This window comes from Syngnathus typhle, linkage group LG17, assembly GCF_033458585.1.
Source record: "Syngnathus typhle isolate RoL2023-S1 ecotype Sweden linkage group LG17, RoL_Styp_1.0, whole genome shotgun sequence".
NCBI classification, from domain to species: Eukaryota; Metazoa; Chordata; class Actinopteri; order Syngnathiformes; family Syngnathidae; genus Syngnathus; species Syngnathus typhle.
The window spans coordinates 7508917-7525087 of NC_083754.1; the positions used below are offsets into that span (position 1 = coordinate 7508917).

General features: G+C 52.6%; 1 protein-coding gene across 4 annotated transcripts; it reads right to left on the reverse strand.

Moving 5' to 3' along the window:
• Positions 1–789: 789 nt before the first annotated feature.
• On the reverse strand, positions 790–12965 carry LOC133169891 (caskin-2-like). 4 transcript variants are annotated; one of them, XM_061302395.1, is made up of 21 exons: positions 12675–12965; positions 11494–11668; positions 8750–8801; positions 7666–7763; positions 7440–7585; positions 7264–7359; positions 7047–7177; positions 6706–6814; positions 6348–6456; positions 6100–6194; positions 5803–5920; positions 5334–5465; positions 4981–5132; positions 4856–4919; positions 4643–4746; positions 4449–4559; positions 4276–4377; positions 4060–4198; positions 2354–3982; positions 1879–2158; positions 790–1773 (listed from the first exon to the last, which is right to left on the reverse strand). In XM_061302395.1, exons 2-21 carry the CDS (start codon positions 11585–11587, stop codon positions 1680–1682), a joined length of 3855 nt encoding a protein of 1284 aa, XP_061158379.1. In that variant the 5' UTR covers positions 11588–11668; positions 12675–12965; the 3' UTR covers positions 790–1679. The 4 variants fall into 4 exon arrangements, with proteins under 4 accessions (XP_061158379.1, XP_061158378.1, XP_061158380.1 ...); XM_061302394.1 differs by having other exon boundaries at positions 790–1776; XM_061302396.1 differs by lacking the exon at positions 5334–5465 and having other exon boundaries at positions 790–1776.
• Positions 12966–16171: the final 3206 nt, after the last annotated feature.

Consider the following 16171-nt stretch of genomic DNA (forward strand, 5'->3'; position numbering starts at 1 on the left):
ACGTGCAGATGGCCTTCTCCTTCATCTTGGGTATATTTGCGCAATTTTTGTTTAGCGATGATATGATTTTGCTCTGGTGCGTTTCCACTTCTCCGTTGGCGGTGGTGAAGAGGTTGATGTCTTGCGGCACACACACCAGTTGTAGGAGAGCTGCAGCCTGGCGTGGTCGGCGGTCTCGATGGTGATGATGTCGGTGAAGAAGTCGGGTCCGAGAGAACGGGGCAGGAGGGCGGAGACCAGGGTTAGCGAGCTCATGCGTGAGGAAGGGGGACGGGGCGAGGAGGAAAAGTGCGAGCCTCAGACAGGAAATCACCCATATTTTGCTCTTAGTTAATTATTTTGTTTTCCCACAAAATACCTCTGCAGAATGTTTACGCTTTTGCCTTTGAGGCAAAACAATCGAAATGGGGTCCTACAAACACAACATGGCCACTTTGAGCATCGGACAAGGTGGCAAGCGGCCCGGGAGCAACAGGGTGCGGGCTCACCTCCTGGGTGTCGGTGAAGGCCTCAATGGCGCGCAGGACGAGGCCCTCCTCTTCAGACAAGACGAACACGTCCTGAATTCCTTGCTCCAGATGCTCGCCTGGCTGCAAGAAGAAGGAGCGCTCCCCCTGGTGGACAACATGGAAAAGCAAGTGTTTTCAAAATTCTCAAATTGCACAAATGAAATTATAGAGTAGAGCAGAGACGTCATCTGGCTTCCGTGGTAAAGTTCCACGGCTGAGCATGCACTCAAGTCAGCTGTGAGATGCGACCAGAATGAGGAAAAACATAGATCAGTAGAAATAATTGTCAATATCTTTTCTTTTAATTCATTTGACGTATCAAAAGGACAAACGTGCGAGTATTACATATTGCACACGTGCATGAGCAGGACGCCCGAGGTCACATGATCAAAAGTGGCGCGCAGAAAGACATCAAGACATTTTAGAAACATGTTAATAATCTGTACAGACTTTGGTTGAATAGATTTCTGTAGGAAATAAAGCTTAAATACGACAATAAAATCTACATATGTGCTTCCCTTTTAAAACTGGCAGCATCTTAACTCTTTCCCTACAGGCCTCAAACAACAAGCATGTTTAGAAGAAACATTAGTTGAGGGTAAAAAGACATCATCCACACCAACGTGACCCCGCAAACATGCTAACGACCAGCTAACAGGCTTAGCCATGCTAATTGACATATCGTAGAGAGTGGGGACGAGCATGCGATAACGAACGAGGATTGCTGGTGGCGAGGAAGGAGTTAAGACGACGCCTGAGGAAAGACGCAAGCTTGCCGACGTCCGATGGCTGCGATTCTTAACCAAACCGTTTGCGTCGTTTGTCGGCTTCCTTCGGAAGTAAAAAAAAGTTTGAAATGTCTGGACGGGTGGAGGAAGTCTTTCCCTGTTTGTTGTCATTTCTTCCAGTGTTTTCGTCGACAAGTCTCTTGCATCGTTTTGCCACCGGGAAGGGACCAAATTTTGTGTCCTACGAACTGTCCTGGCTTTTACTCGAATAAATACTTTTCATTTTTATCATATTTGGACCTAGAAGTGAGGTCCCATTTTAGGTACGGAATGAAGAGTTGCTGTCTAGTTCCTGTCAGCACTTCACAATAAAAGCGTGTTGATTAAGTGCTGCTGTTTGTGGTCATGTCAGTCGCTGCGCTTTTTCTCTTGACGGGCGCCTTCAGTCCAACATGGCGTCCAGCTGGTCGGCCAGGTCGTCAAACATATTCCCGATGTCGTCCAGGATGTTTCCTGCTGACTTGACCGTGTTGGCTCTGCTGGGAGCAAAACCCGACACGCATGTAAAAAAAGACGGTTAAACAAAACACACGTTGGCTGGCTTGCAGTGTTGACGGGAGTGTGAAAGTTCCTAGACTTACCCGTCACCCTGGTCCCGGTCCAGGATCAACTTCCTCTCAACGGCCTTGAGGGCCGCTGCAAGAGATGTGCTGGTCTCATCCAGTCGCTGCTGGGCCACCTCCGTCACGGCCGGACCTGCCGAAGTCTGGACTCGGGCGGCCGCTGGGGAGGAAGGGGCTGGGCAGAGAGGGGCCACCGACACTGGGGGGGGGCCGCGGGACGGAGACCATGGAGGTGACGCAGCACCGAAGGCCAGACTTTGGACCACACTTACACTCACCGCCGGAGACCCGAGTCCAGCTGTCCCAGAGAGAAAAGTGAAAAATCAGCTTGTTGTGTTTGCGCCACCAAATATTCAAAAAGGGTGACGTTATTTTCTATTTCCGGCAGGATGAAATAAACTTAAAATTAGCAAGGAACAAAACTGTGAAAAATACTTTGTGGAACGGATCAACGGCCAGAGTGATTTGGGAAGCGTGCCACCAATCACGTTACCTTGTGCTGCCAGCAGGCTGTGCCGTACAGGTTTGGGGGCCACAAGCGGTTTGGGAGACGACAGAGGTTTGAGAGGGGTCCCCATGTCCATCCTTAAACAGACTTCCTCCGGGTTCCTCTCCTTGGCGTCAGCCTCGGCCTCAGGTTGGGTCCGCTCTTTGCAGGGGGATCCTTCGTCTTTGTCTTTGGGTTTGTGTCGCCGCTTGACCGTGTCCGATTCTTTCAGGTTGAACTCGGGGACTTCGAGGCTCTTGGCAGCGCCGACCTTGTCGGGAGGCTCCAGCACGGCCTCGGCCCGAGGGGGTCCCGGGGCCCCGGCTTTGGGCCTCTGCTTGATGGTCAGGTTTCCCTCCTCGGCGAAGGGAATGCACTCACTGGAGCTGTTGTGAGGTGACCGCGAACCCTTGACGTCAGCTTCCTCCGTGTCCGACTTGTCTGGCTCGTGCGCGCTCTGCGCCCTCCTCCTCGCCCCTGGGGTGTCTTTGGATTCGTCGGCAGACGATGCCTGTGGATCGGGGTCACGTTTGGGATCCGGAGGGTTTTGTGTTTCTGCACTTGCTTCCAGGGAGGCCGCTAAGGTCCTGACGCTTCCTGGGCTGTCAGTCACCACGCCGCCCGATGATGTCAACGTAGCGCCATCGCTCACAACGCTGGCCACTGACACGGTTTTGCTGTCGGTCACCAGGCCGCTGCCGACCGTCGTTGACGCGGTGCTGCTGTCGCTCAGCTCGCCGCTGGTGGTGCTGCTCACTGAGCTCAGTCTCTTTGGAGGGGGGGGCGGGGGTCCTTTTTTCCGCGCTCGCACGGCAAAAGACTGACTGCGGCCTACGTTGGTGCTCCTCTCCAGACCGGACGGCAGCCGAGCCGTCTGAGCGCGGCTGTGTTTGCGACTTAGGGTGGCGTATGAAGGCACGTTTCCAGAGGGGGGCGCCAGCTCGTCGTCATCCTCGTCAGGTTCGCCGTCCGATAGAGCGTAGCGGTTCAGACTGTGGGTCCGTTTCTTGGGAAGCGCCAGAGTCCGGCTGTGCTCCTGGGGTCCGGCAGACGCGTCTGGGCGGTGAGAGTGCAGGTAGTTGAAGCCCTTCAACGCCGGCGAGCCGTGAGGGGACGAGCCGTGAGAGCGGGACACTTTGGGTTTGGCGGGGACGGCGGGGTACTTGAATACGGTGGCCGTTCCCAGGGGAACCAGCTTGTGGACGGGTCTCTGGTCCCGGCCCTCTGGGACGTTCCTGTCTCTGGCGGGGCTGCCGTCGAAGCTCTCCTGGGAGCGGCCGTGGGCGGTGACAGAAGCGGGTTCTTGGAAATGTCCAGAGCCTCGGGAACGGGTCTCAACGCCGTCCCGGCATCGGGACGAGCCCACCGCGTTTCCGACGTCCTCGCAGTCGGCGTAGTAGCCAGACATGGCCGACTGCAGCTCGGCACTCAGCTCACTGTCCTGAAAGGTCATCATGGTCTTCGGGGTGCGGGGGGACGAGCACTCCCCCCCGGCGTCTGGCGGCTCGATGGCCACTACGTGCAGCGCTCCGGGAGCTTTACGCCGCATCGTTCCCTGGCCGGATTCGGCCTGAACGATGGCTCGGTGGATATCGCACAGCTTCTTCACTGCCAACATCAACTTCTTCTGGTGGCCTGAAGAAGACCAAAGGCAAGGAGTCAAGACAGGAAAATTGATTGTCACCCATATTGCAGGGGGTTTGTGGTCTCACCCAGTTTTGTGATGCCGATCTCTTGCAGGTCTTCCCACGTCAGGTCTTTGACGATGCCGATGCTGTCGTAGCCGTTTTCCGAGAGTCTTTTCAGGTACTGCGGGAGGCCGATGGCAGCGAGCCACTCGCTGAGCTCCGACTGCAATGCAAGCGCACTCGAGTCACGCTCGGCACTACGCAGGAGGCTCTCGGGGCCTTGCCACCGTGTCTGCTCACCGGGATGTACTCTGGAAGCCACTCGGGAATGTTCAGCTTGTTGATCTCCATGGAGATTTTCTTGCGGTGTCCCGGTTTGGTCACGCCAACGGCCGTCAGATCCTGAAGGCCAATCGATGACGGTCGTTAATTAGTTTGTAAGGAGTCAATGCAACAGGAAAGCAATTCTTCACCTCAGGCGTCATCCTGCTGATGGTGGGGACATCGTAACCGGCACTAATGAAGTTCCCCGCGTACTGCTCCAACTGGAAGTCGCTCAGCCACTCGAAGATGGCCTCGGCGTCCTCAACCGCGAGAAAGACATCATACAGCGCTTACGTCATCATCAACCTCATCGCCATATTCACGATCGAGTACAATTCCTTACCTTGCCGTCCAGCAGCTGCTGAGGACGAAAAAACTGCTGCTGGGTGAAGGTCTGCTCCGCCGCTTGCTGCACCGTCACCGTCGGCCTTCGGGGGGAGTCGGCACCTGCGTGCAAGACAACAAAAGTTGACAAGAGGGCAAAAGAAGAACGCAGAGAATAAAGAGGAAGAGACGATGAAGAGAGCGTAGGGGAAAGAGGATGACGATGGGGAACCTGCGCGGTGCTGAGGCTGCTTGCTCGAGTGCGAGGCTCCACAATCAGCAACGGACGACGCCACCTGCCAAGGCAAAGCGCAATCGGAAAGCTGTCCCGCCGTGACGTTGACGTGCGGGGTGTACCTTGTCATGGTGAGCGGCGGTCCCATTGTGGGCGTTGCTTAGCGTGTTGTTATTGTTGAGCGTGTTGTTGTTGTTGCTTTCGGTGCTCTGGCCGCTGCCAGCGCTGCGTGTGCTGCCCACGCTCTCGCTGCTCCCCACGCTGCTGCGGTCTCCTGATGAGCGCACGACAAACACAGTTCCTCAAAACGCGTCATGAGACGGTGCGCTGTGGGAGGGGGGCACCGTCACGAGACTCCGGTCGTTAAGCTTCTCACGTATACGGACAAACATCAGGCAAAGTGTTTGCCGGGGAGTTGCTGTTTGCCGCGCACGTGTGAAGTCAGTCGGCGTGGTGAGACGTTACGTATGTGTACCTGCGGGTGGGGCGGGGGGGATGCACAAGGAGTAGGAGTCGTCAACGGGAGGGGTTGAGCTGAGGCCGGCGGCCAGGGCGGGTCTGGACCGGCGACGAACGGGTAGGGAGGCGTGTCGGGAGAGGGTGCCCCCTACAGGGTGGGGGAGGCCAATCAAACGGCCGGTTAGAGCAGTGCTTCACAACCGCAACTCAGCCAAGGCACATTTTTGACACGAGAAAAACATTTGAAGCAATGTTTTCACTTCTTGGTGGTGGAGTTGACTGTATTGACCTTTTGATCCATATTGTTTGGCTGTGTGCTGTGGGATTTTTCCGATGTCAAATATGTGCCTTGGCTCAGTTGTATTTTGGGTTAACACTGCGTGAGCGGTCAAAGGTGAGGGGAAGCCCATGCAGGAAGCACGCGGAACGACTGGAATGATGTGCTTAGTTTGAAGCTAAATCACGTGATTGGCATCGGGCCTCACCGACTCGCCGGCTGATGACCTCGACGATGGAGGGCGGGAAGAAGCCCACGCGGTCCGTCCCCCGCTGGTTGTCGTGGATGTGACCTTTCCATCGCCCGTCGGCGTGCTGCTCCAGAACCTGCCGCCGGTGCCATGTTAGCTTAGCACACCAGCTTCTACTTCCACTTACAAGTCTGCGTCATTGTTCGAATTAGATGAACTTCGCTTTGCGTCAAATCGACTTGGCCGGACAACAAATTGAGTCCGAGGACTGGGCTGAGCTTGTTGAAGGCCGCAAGAGCGGAACGGTCATCTCACCGTGATCACGTCTCCGGCACGGACGTTGAGGGCGGTGGGATCGTGAAGGTTCCACAAGTCCTTCAGCGCCCGCACCTGCAGGACCCCCGTTGCATCTGCAGGGCCAACGGGTAGACAGTGACCTCACAGTGACCTCAGGGTCCCCTCACTTTGACCCCCAGTGCTCGCCAAGTCAGTTAACATTCAAACAAGGCTTACACAACACACTTGTCATGACATGCAAGAACTACACAAACAACTAAACACACCTCTGAGTAGTTGCTTGATTTCTCGACTGGCGTGTGAGGTTGTGAACTGGTTGACGATGTCGAGTGCTGTCTGGTTGTAAGTGTTTCTGATGTTCACGTCGACGCCGGCCTAGAAGCGCACGCACACACAGGCGTGCACACATAGGCGTCACAAACTCACACATGCTCAAAGAGTTGTGAGCAGCGTTTGAAGCATCAGCAAAGTGGGTCAGGCCGCCTGCAGCCCGACAACGCCTCTTGAAAATGACGAAGCGGCATGAGCGGCATGAGCGGCATGAGCGGCACGAGCGGCACGAGCGGCACAAGCGGCACGAGCGGCCGTCACAGCGGCAGCAGGCAGGCAGGCCGGGGAACTCACATCTAGCAGCAGCCGCACCACCTCGGTCTTGCCGTAGAGGGCGGCCTCGTGCAGGGCGGTGCCTGACTTGGTGGTGGCGTTGATGTCGATGCCCGCCTTCAGCAGTAGCCTATGCATGCACGTACGCACACACACACACACACACACACGCGCACACACACGCACGCACACACACACAGAGTACACGCTAAGCTTGTAGGCTTCAGACAGTCTGCATGTGCAAGGCAAATGGATAAATTAATTTCCTAGCTTATCAGGCGTGAGGCAGGATACACCCCGGGCAGCTCGCCAGTCACTGTCATGATGCTCAAGATGGACCCGGTGGTGAGTGGCGCGCTCACCCAATGACGTCCTTGTGGCCGTTGCGAGCGGCGAGGTGCAGTGGCGTGGTGAAGGCCGAGTCGCTGGGCTCCTTGCGTTCGCCCTCCAAAAGCGCCGCCACCATGTTGCTACTCAAAAGCAGCTGGGCCACCTGACACCCACAGCACTTATTATCGCACAACTATGCGGGTCCACAACTTAAAAATCTTCATTGAGCGGCCGTACACACACGCTGACCTTGACGCGGCCGAACTCGCAGGCGAGGTCGAGCGGTGTCTTCTTGGCCTTGTTGACCAGGCACGGGTTGGACTGGTGCTGCAGGAGCATCTCAGACTGAAAGCAAAAGACGGCTTTCTTTCACTCGGGGCACTTAGCGGAGGCGGCGGGCGGTAGCGGCACGCCGGCTGGCTCACCACGTGGTAATGTCCGTACTGCGCGGCCAGGTGCAGAGGGATATGGCCATCCAGCGAGACGCCGTTGACGGACGCTCCCGAACGCAGCAGCAGCAGTACCGACTCCGACTTGCCCTGCCACGCCGCATAATGCAGCGGGCGCATTCCTGCAAACATGGAAGCAACGTTGTTACGGGTGGGAATCATAGAAAGGAACTGATGATGAAGCAGAGCCGTGCAGTCCTACCGTTGCTGTCCTTGACATCGACGACGGCCTGGGCCTCCAGCAGCGCCGCCAGCAGCTCGCCGCTGCCCGTCAGGGCGGCGTGATGCAATGCCGAGAAGCTGCTCGCCAAAAACAAAGCAAGCAGCATATGAGTTTTTCAAAACAAAAGCAGCCGCCACACCTGACCCCAATTGCCTTATTTAATGGAATGCATTGAGAATTATTCATTCTTCCCCAAAATATGATGTTGATAAACACAATAAAAATGTCTCCTTTGTTTCTATTGTGAAATTCAAGCCCAGAAGCAGACACAAGATTCCAGGTGATTGTCATGTTCATGCATGCACACACACGTTACAATATTTTACTCATGGTGCGTTTGTAATGAATAGAGGTAATTATATAAGTTTATAAGTCCTATAGTATGTGTGCGTCTGTGTGTGCAAGAATGCAGCGGAAACAGGGACATGTGACCTGACAGGACCAAAGGCGCTCTTGCGTAACACCACCATTCAAGCGGCCACGACAACAAAGATGGCCACTGGCGAAAGGGCCACTAATGGGAAAACACACACACAGAGGCGCGCCCACACAAACAATCAATCATCTGTGAAAATCCCTCTTTGCGTATCATTGGGGGGATGGGGAGGGGGGGGGAATCTTCATCCCTGCCAGCAAACAATGCCTGACACACTTTCTTGAAAAGCCCCCCCATCCCCTTCCAGGTGAATCATCATGTGTAAGTCATCTGTTTGCATGGAAGAGTGGAAGGGAAAGGGGAAACTGTCTAAGGGAGGTGTTGGTCTGTTGTCGTGGAGACCCTTGAGGAATGGGTCTCGGTCAACATGGCGACACAAGCAGCTGGCAAACACTTGTTGCCTTTTTTGTTGCAGCTAGAAAATCCCAATCGTACTTCTCGCCAATCATGAGCTACTGCTTGTTGCTAGGTGGGCGAAAACCGGTTTGAAAGCTCAATCAGGTCTTGAGTGAAGAAATGGACAGACAAGTGTGCAAGCATGTGTGTGTGTGTGGGGGGGGGGGGGTGGGGGGGGAGTGCACGCGTGCGTGTGTGTGTGGGTGTGTGTGCGTGCGTGTTTGTGATTACCCATCTGCATCTTGGTAGTTGATGTTGAGTCGCTTTGTGGATCCTAAAAGTTCTGCAAGAACAAAAGGCAGAGAAACACCATCAGGAACTCAAACTGATCACAGGGGCGACCAGTCAGGAGGAATGTGGATCAATAGGAAAAATAAGAAAAGGAAAAATATAGCTTGCTGGCAGAATGCAGACACACACGACTGCGATTGCAGAGATGGTGCAGGGCTCCCTGCGGTAATGCGCTTGGTGTAGCTTTGATAACCATGACCTGCTTTTCCTAATGAACCCCAAAAACAGCAGCACACTCTTCCTCCTCATCATCATGATGATCAAAGATGGTTTGTGTGCCTCCATGTTTTTCTTTTCCCTCCTCTTCTAATCGCTCCCATCCATCTTTTGGTTGAGTCTCTAATCTCTGCCCCACCGAGAGCCTCGCAAAACTCGGATTGGTCAAAACGCTCTAAGTGTGCTTGCAATCAATGATCACCCCCCCCCCTCCAAGTTAGTCTTGACAAGTATTTTGAAATATTTTGTGTACGGGGCAGGAGGCGAGCAGCTGTAGTCGCAGCTTTCAGCGTGTCACTTGCTCCTTCCTCCGCCTTCCTTCCTTCCTTCCTGCTGCTCACAAGAAAAAGTTGTGCCACAAGAATGCGGAGGACTAAAATTAGAGACGCGCTTGGACCATCACGCTATCATTACGCGTCTACACTGGCAAAACGCTTCCAATCCAAGTCTTTGACACCTTGGCGCTCTCATGTGTGTTGGACTTGTGGAGATAGGAAAACAAGTAACAGGACACGGCTGACGTGTGGCCAAAGCAAAGCGTTGTCCATGCTTTGGACCTCTCATGACAAACTTCGACTGGACGTGTCCCGCTCCTGACCCCGCCGGCGTGTCAGCCGCCGCCTCTCGCAACCTTCACACTTGCCACCCCAACGCTATTGTTCCCACCAACAGGAAGTCGCCAATCATGGAGCGCTTCCTGCTTTGGAGAACCTTCCTTTCTTCTGATGTTCCACAACAGTCGTGTGGAAACACGACTACTGCGGGAAAGGAAGGAGAACCGCCCGCCACTCGGGCCGTCCCGCCACGCCACTCGAGAAGCTCGCAAACACACGCCAGTTATGTGGAATGTCGCACTTGCACGCTGATGTTTGACCACACACACACACACACACACACGTGAGCATGTGACTTCCATGCCGTGTCCCAATTCCTGTCAAGTTGTCATCTTTCCTCATCCAACTCTTATCCCGCTACAGCAAAATTAAAAACCCCGCACAGACGATGAAAGGTGTCGCTCACATACCAGAACCATGACGTCATCACCTATTCGCACATGCAAACAAACACACACAAGCGTGCACACACACACACACTTGCTGAGATGGACGAGGTCGTGCGAGCAGCGATGCGTACATGAAGAGCCTTGAAAGCAGCCCAGGACAAGACAAAGCGCGCGGGCGAAGGGTGGAGGGCGACGTCACGGGCGAGCGCCCCAAGGCGAGGAGGAGACGAGCGACTCCTTCACATTCGCTCAACGTCATCATTAGGCCAACGCTTCTTCAACAAGTCCAGCACCAACCCCAACTCAAGTGCCTTTTGACACGAGGACGTGCAGGTGAGCAAATGGAGCGCACCTTGGCTGGAAAGCGCAACATGAGACGTCTTCAATGTTTCTCTAGAAGGTGCGCTTCATTTGCTCACCACACCGTCCGGGAATGACTATCATCTTGTTCATTTTGGTTTTGGGCGCAGGTTTTACACTCATACAGTGGCCCCAATCACGTCTCGAGCGGTCAACAGTAGGGAACGGACCCGGCCAGCCCCCAAAGTCCCACCTGCCAGCAACAGAGTGGGATCTTTTGTTTGCTCTCTCAGCCAGGAAGGAAAGAATGTCAGCGAGAAACGAGTGGTGACATGTCGCCTCAGCGTGGCTCACACGCTAACCAGCTAACGTGCTGACTTGAGCGTAGTAAACACTTGGAGGCGGGGCCAAACGTCCGACTAGTGGGCCAGCATGCGTGGACCCGTTTGGAAGCTCGCTCACATGACGATGACGACGTTCGCGAAATGAAATTGAAACGCTCTTCCGAGATGTCGTACCACTCTGCTTGAACTTGGCGACTGGCATGTTATCCAGAGAAACGATTGGACGGCAGATGATGCCAAAACAGTGACATCATCGCGCCAGTGGTCCCAACATGAAAACAAATGAGGACAATTGGGCTACTGGTTCATTTTGGGCTTATCTTGGGAGACTGGGTGCCAGAGTTATTTGATTACTTCATTTGCCAGCGTGTTGCAGCATATTTGTTTTCCAATTCCTTTTTTCTAGCTCGAGGGCTTACTTTGTGAGACAATAAAAACTTGATCGGCACATACCCCACCATTTATGTCAATTGCGGACCTGTCAAGCATTTGAGACTCTTTAGATAAGTGAATAGACGAGATCTCCTGAAAACGCCAGGCAATAAATTAAGCATGAAAAGTTTCCCCGGCCCTGGCTTAGCGTGTGCAAATATTGTGAAGTTCAGGTGAAGGCGCGTCTGATAAAGTCAGCGCAGCACCCCCCAACCTCGTTCCCGACGCTAATTCCTTAATCCTGGCGAGGCACCATCTGCGAGCTGTGAGGGGGATTCCAACAACACACGCTGGCAACAAACTTTGACTTTGGAATCCTTCAAGTATTCCCGAGTACTCCCAAAATGCTTCCACGCTTTCATGCTAACGAGGTGAAGGTTTCAACTTACTGCTCCTGCTGCTCTTCAGTTTGGCCAGAAGCTTGTGCGTGGACGGCAGGTCGCCGCTCTTCACCGCCTGCAGGAGGTCTTGCTCCTTCCCCATCCTGCTCACGTTACAGCGCTGCCGCCACCTCAGCGCCGCCGCCTCAGCGCCGCATCACGACAAGACCCCACAGCTTCAGCGCTATAAGTGAATAATAACAATTGTAAAAATAAAAAAGCCTGAACGAAACTATTCAAACACTGAAATGGAAATGCTTAAATCGATAAAACGGATGACATCATTTGAGACCATGACGTCATGTCATGAACGCACGATGTCAATGCATTGACTGGCCGGATCACAAGGACGCATGTTGTTTTGTCGTTGGCAAGGTTTTCACAAATTCCGAATCTTGTGGCAGGTGTCAAACTCAAACTCCGCCCACTGGCAGCCAAAAAGCTGACATCTGTGTACTCCTGGTTCTGATGCTTCCAAAACTGCCTTCGTTGCCGATAATGAACTTTCCTTTGGCGGCGACAAAGTTTTGGTATCAACACACGCTTGTTTTGGGAAGCTTTGACGCCGCGTTTCCCAGATGCGTGCGTTACGTAAGCGCCGAGATGAGCCGAGGCAAGCCAGGCCGTCGTCCCCGTTGGCAGACGTCAACGTTGTCCCAGTTTTTGTCCCGCTTTCCGGCGCAGAACCTCCAGACAGTCAGCAAACAAAACACATCAAGTGCTTTGCGCTGCAAGAAGGCGCTCGAGTCCTACAAGAAATGTTCCACTTGAAGCTTCTGCTGCTTCCACTACAACTCCATCTTACAAGCTTGACACAAGGCGCATTCTTCACCAGTGTCAACGCTTCCAAGAGGAATTCGGCACCCTCCAAGCACTTTTGCTTTCCTCGTTCTCACACGCACACGCACACACACACATGTATATAGATCGTTTTATTTGCATAATGATTCTGTCAGGCCCAAAGACTTGCATTTATGTTTGACGTGATTGTGCCAAGCAGCGTAAGCAGACTTCAATTGACGGAGGAAAGGGAGTGATATGAGGGTAGGGGGGGGGGGTGTTGAGGGGTCGTCCGAAGCGGACATGTCAGGGTGGGCACGTTAACATTTCGGAGATAGCTGGTGGCCCAATTGTTTTGAAATGTTACCGTCGCTTATTTTCAAGGGAGTGCAAGGAAAAGTTGTCCGTACCTTTTCCGCCGCCGTGGGTTGGTTCAAGCCTCCCACGAGCGAGGCAACATTCCCGACGGGGATTCTCGTCAAAGTGTCGATTGTTCGCCGTCCCTTTTGCGCCAAACGCCGCTTAATGTTCACCTTTCACTCCGATACCGAACTCACGACGAATTCTAGCTTCTTTGGGAACTTTTCCTCCGCCTCTGCGCCACTTGTTCGGTTTCTCCTTCTTGCTGGCAGAGCGTTCTCTCTTTCCCTCTCTCTCGCTCGACCGCCGCCGCAACTCGAGACAGGCGTCAAGCTGTAGAGATGTCACACACCACATCCGGTCAGGACTTTGACACCGGAAATTGACACTTCAGCGTAAACGTTGCCGCTTGTTTCGTGTCAAGAAAGAAAAACTAGTATATATACATATACAATGTTCATGATTATAATGGGAGACCAATTCTTGCTTGCCTAGTTCACCAAGTTGTCATGATAATTACGTCACATTAATATTTTTGTATTTTTTGTCACACGCACACGCGGGTATCGAACTCATGAGGCCTGCACCCAAGAGAGGCGAGTGTCATCAGCGACCTCAATACCTTTTTTTTTTCTCTCTTTTTTTTTTCCCCCCCCTCGCACCGTCAATGCGGGATTCGAACGCACGATGACGGCACACAAGACAGGCGAGTGTACCCCTACAGCGATCCATCTCGTAAAGCTGTCAATTGCGTTGCAGTGACGTCATGTCAAACAGGTTAGTAAAGGGGCGCCCTCTACTGTTTATCCACATTATTATTTTGGCGTTCCGAAAGTCCAATCAGACGCCGACTCAATAGGTGCGTGCGTGTGGAGATACAACACAAATTATGAAACAAATCAAAAGACAAAGTTGAGCATGATAGGATTTTAATGCAAACGTGCAGGATGGATGAATAAAATAAATATATAAATAGGTGGTGTGATTTTATTGCAGTCCCTGTCACCAGTTGAAGCAGCTGTGGTGTCGTCGCAGGGCAGTCTTTAGAGCCCAGAGCACGTCCCGCCGCAGCATTGACCAACCACAGGTGGCGCTGTCCTAGGTGGACAGAGAGAGCCAGTGAGACACGCCCCCACTGCTGTGATTTTGCAATTAAAGCAAGCCACAGAACAAATTCATCTCGGATGTCAAGTCACCACTGAACATGCGAGAGGTTAGGTGCCTTGGCTCAGAAAAGGCCATGGAAACATGGATGAAAGTTAGGCCTTTCCGAAAGTTACCTGCTGCTGAAGAAGAGTGCTCACGTTGCCAAAGTAGGCCGTGAAGCCGAGGTCAGGAGTCGCGGCGGTGGCGGGCAGCTGCAATCAACAAGAAGCCCGTTAATAAATAGGCGGAGTCAGCGGCTGTGAGGTGACGGCAGGGCGGAGTTACTCACACAGCCATCCCTATGCAGTAGGCGGTGTTGAAGGTTCTGAAAGTCGTCCAGTTTGCGATGGTCCCACGCCAGTCCGCCTTCTCCGAGAGGTATGTCATAATCCTCAAAAACCTGCTCCGCCGCCTGCAGCGAGTGGTGAAGTGCCCGTAACGCCTGGTGACACTGCAAACCCAAAATCGCACAGCAGCACCTTTATCACAACACTACTTCTTTTGGGTCATTTGGATGTGTTGTAGGTTTGCGCTTGAGCTCACCTGAGTGCTGTTGGCGATGGCAGCGCGAGGAAAGGTGGCATTGATGTTGTACGGCAGGCAGTGGACAGGAAACAGCGTCCCCTATAGGACAGAAACAGCATGCTGGTCCCAATAGCTCAAAAGGACGCTCAAGGTTGCAAGGTGGGCACCTACCAGGTCTCGGAGCAGGTTATGGGCTTCCATGACTACGTGTCCTGGGATTTTGCAAGCTGGCACAGCCGCCGTCATCACGTTGACGCTGCACAGCTGTAGGCACAGGACCACCACAGCGACAATCGAGGTCCATATGGATCTGGTGCTCCAGACAGTCATGATGGTTCAGATGGTTCCGGCAGGTGGAGGTGCGCTGTGGAAATCAGCAGACTGAGCATATATCTACATGGGTCACCAGTTACAGCAGTCGGTCCTGGTCCGGATCCAAACCTCAAGACGGTCTGGGTCAGGACCAGGATCGAGATGTGTATGTTGCGCCAGGTGACTAACTGTTGGATGGTCGGCTTCATTTAACTCCCTTCCTTTCTTATCTCACTAGCTATGAGCAGAGCTCTTGAAAAAGTTCTCTGTTTGGTTCAAAGGAACTTCTTGCTCTTCTAATCAACTCTGTAACTTTTATCTATGGATTGTTGTTGATCGAGACTGTTTGTCTTTGAGTGTTAAAGAAAAGACATATCTTCAAGTTATCCCATATTTACTCAATATTAGTATTGTGTGAAAAGTCTAGTTGCGTTGTTCCACAGGAAAATGGCACTCAACAAATTCCGAGATACCTAATCAAGGACGAGTCAGCCAACCGGCTGAGGAGTAACAGGACAGACTCTGCACTGCTGGAGTCACGAATCGTCAAAGGCCTCGCACCACATAACATTCGTTAGCTAATCAGCTAGCCTTTAATGTAGCAACGCTTTTGTAACCAGGGCAACCTAAACATTAAAAAGAGGAGAATTAGTGGAGACTGTAACTGAGCCTTCTCAGTAATTCTCCTCGCGAGTAAAACGAATACTGCTTTTAGCCCGCACTAACGATGACGCATTCCGCTTTGACCGTAAGAGCGACCAATGTGGGAGGGGACCTGGCAGTGAACCCTGAGGAACACCCGACATCGTCCTTTCACAGCAGCCTCCCCTCACTAATTTTCCGCTTCGACGTCATCGGAAGCGACGCTGCATTTCGGGAGGAAAACTCGCGAGCGATTACGCTTTTCGACAATTGTGGTTCTTAACGGAAAATATTTGCTCTCCTCACACGGCCGCTCTCCGTCTTCATCTTTTGTAAGCCTGCTAAAAGTTTCACAATTAATGCAACACGACTCACTACGAAAACGCGCACACTCATAAGGAAACATGGATTCGATTCGTCAAATGATATTTTAATAACGCACACGTTTAAGCAGAATATTGGCATGATAAAAATAATAATTCTGATTATGGCTTGATTAGTTATACAATATTTGTTGTAATTGTAATTATGTAAATTATTATTATTATTTATACTTTTACTATTATTCGTGTTATCATAGGTTCTTTTTCTCCTTTCTGAACCTGAAATGTCTCTTATTTTGAAATTCTTTGGTAGAATTTTAACGATGTAACGCAAAGTGACTTATCTTGGGGATGAAATTCGCTCCGGACATCAATCGAGCTTCCTCGCCCAAAGGTTAGCAAGGTCAGTCGTCCTTTCACAACCATCCCATGACAAACGACTTACCGGTGATCTTGCAGGTTCTGGAGATCTCGAAGGTCTCAAAAGTCCTGGAGTTGTCGGTTGTGTCACAAGCGTGTGTGCACATGCGTCTTTTAAGGGGGACGGCGACGGTGCTGTTGCGGGCCTCCATCTCTTCTGAGCACAATTCTTAGAAAGT

Excerpts from the sequence above, each read along its gene's own strand:
- LOC133169891 (XM_061302394.1), bottom strand. The coding sequence starts at position 11,587 with ATGGGGAAGGAGCAAGACCTCCTGCAGGCGGTGAAGAGCGGCGACCTG. Across the intron at positions 5,921-6,099 it reads GTGCCGGAGACGTGATCACG|GTTCTGGAGCAGCACGCCGA; the intron begins GTGAGATGACCG and ends CACCGGCGGCAG. Across the intron at positions 4,199-4,275 it reads GGCTTCCAGAGTACATCCCG|TCGGAGCTCAGCGAGTGGCT; the intron begins GTGAGCAGACAC and ends CTTGCATTGCAG.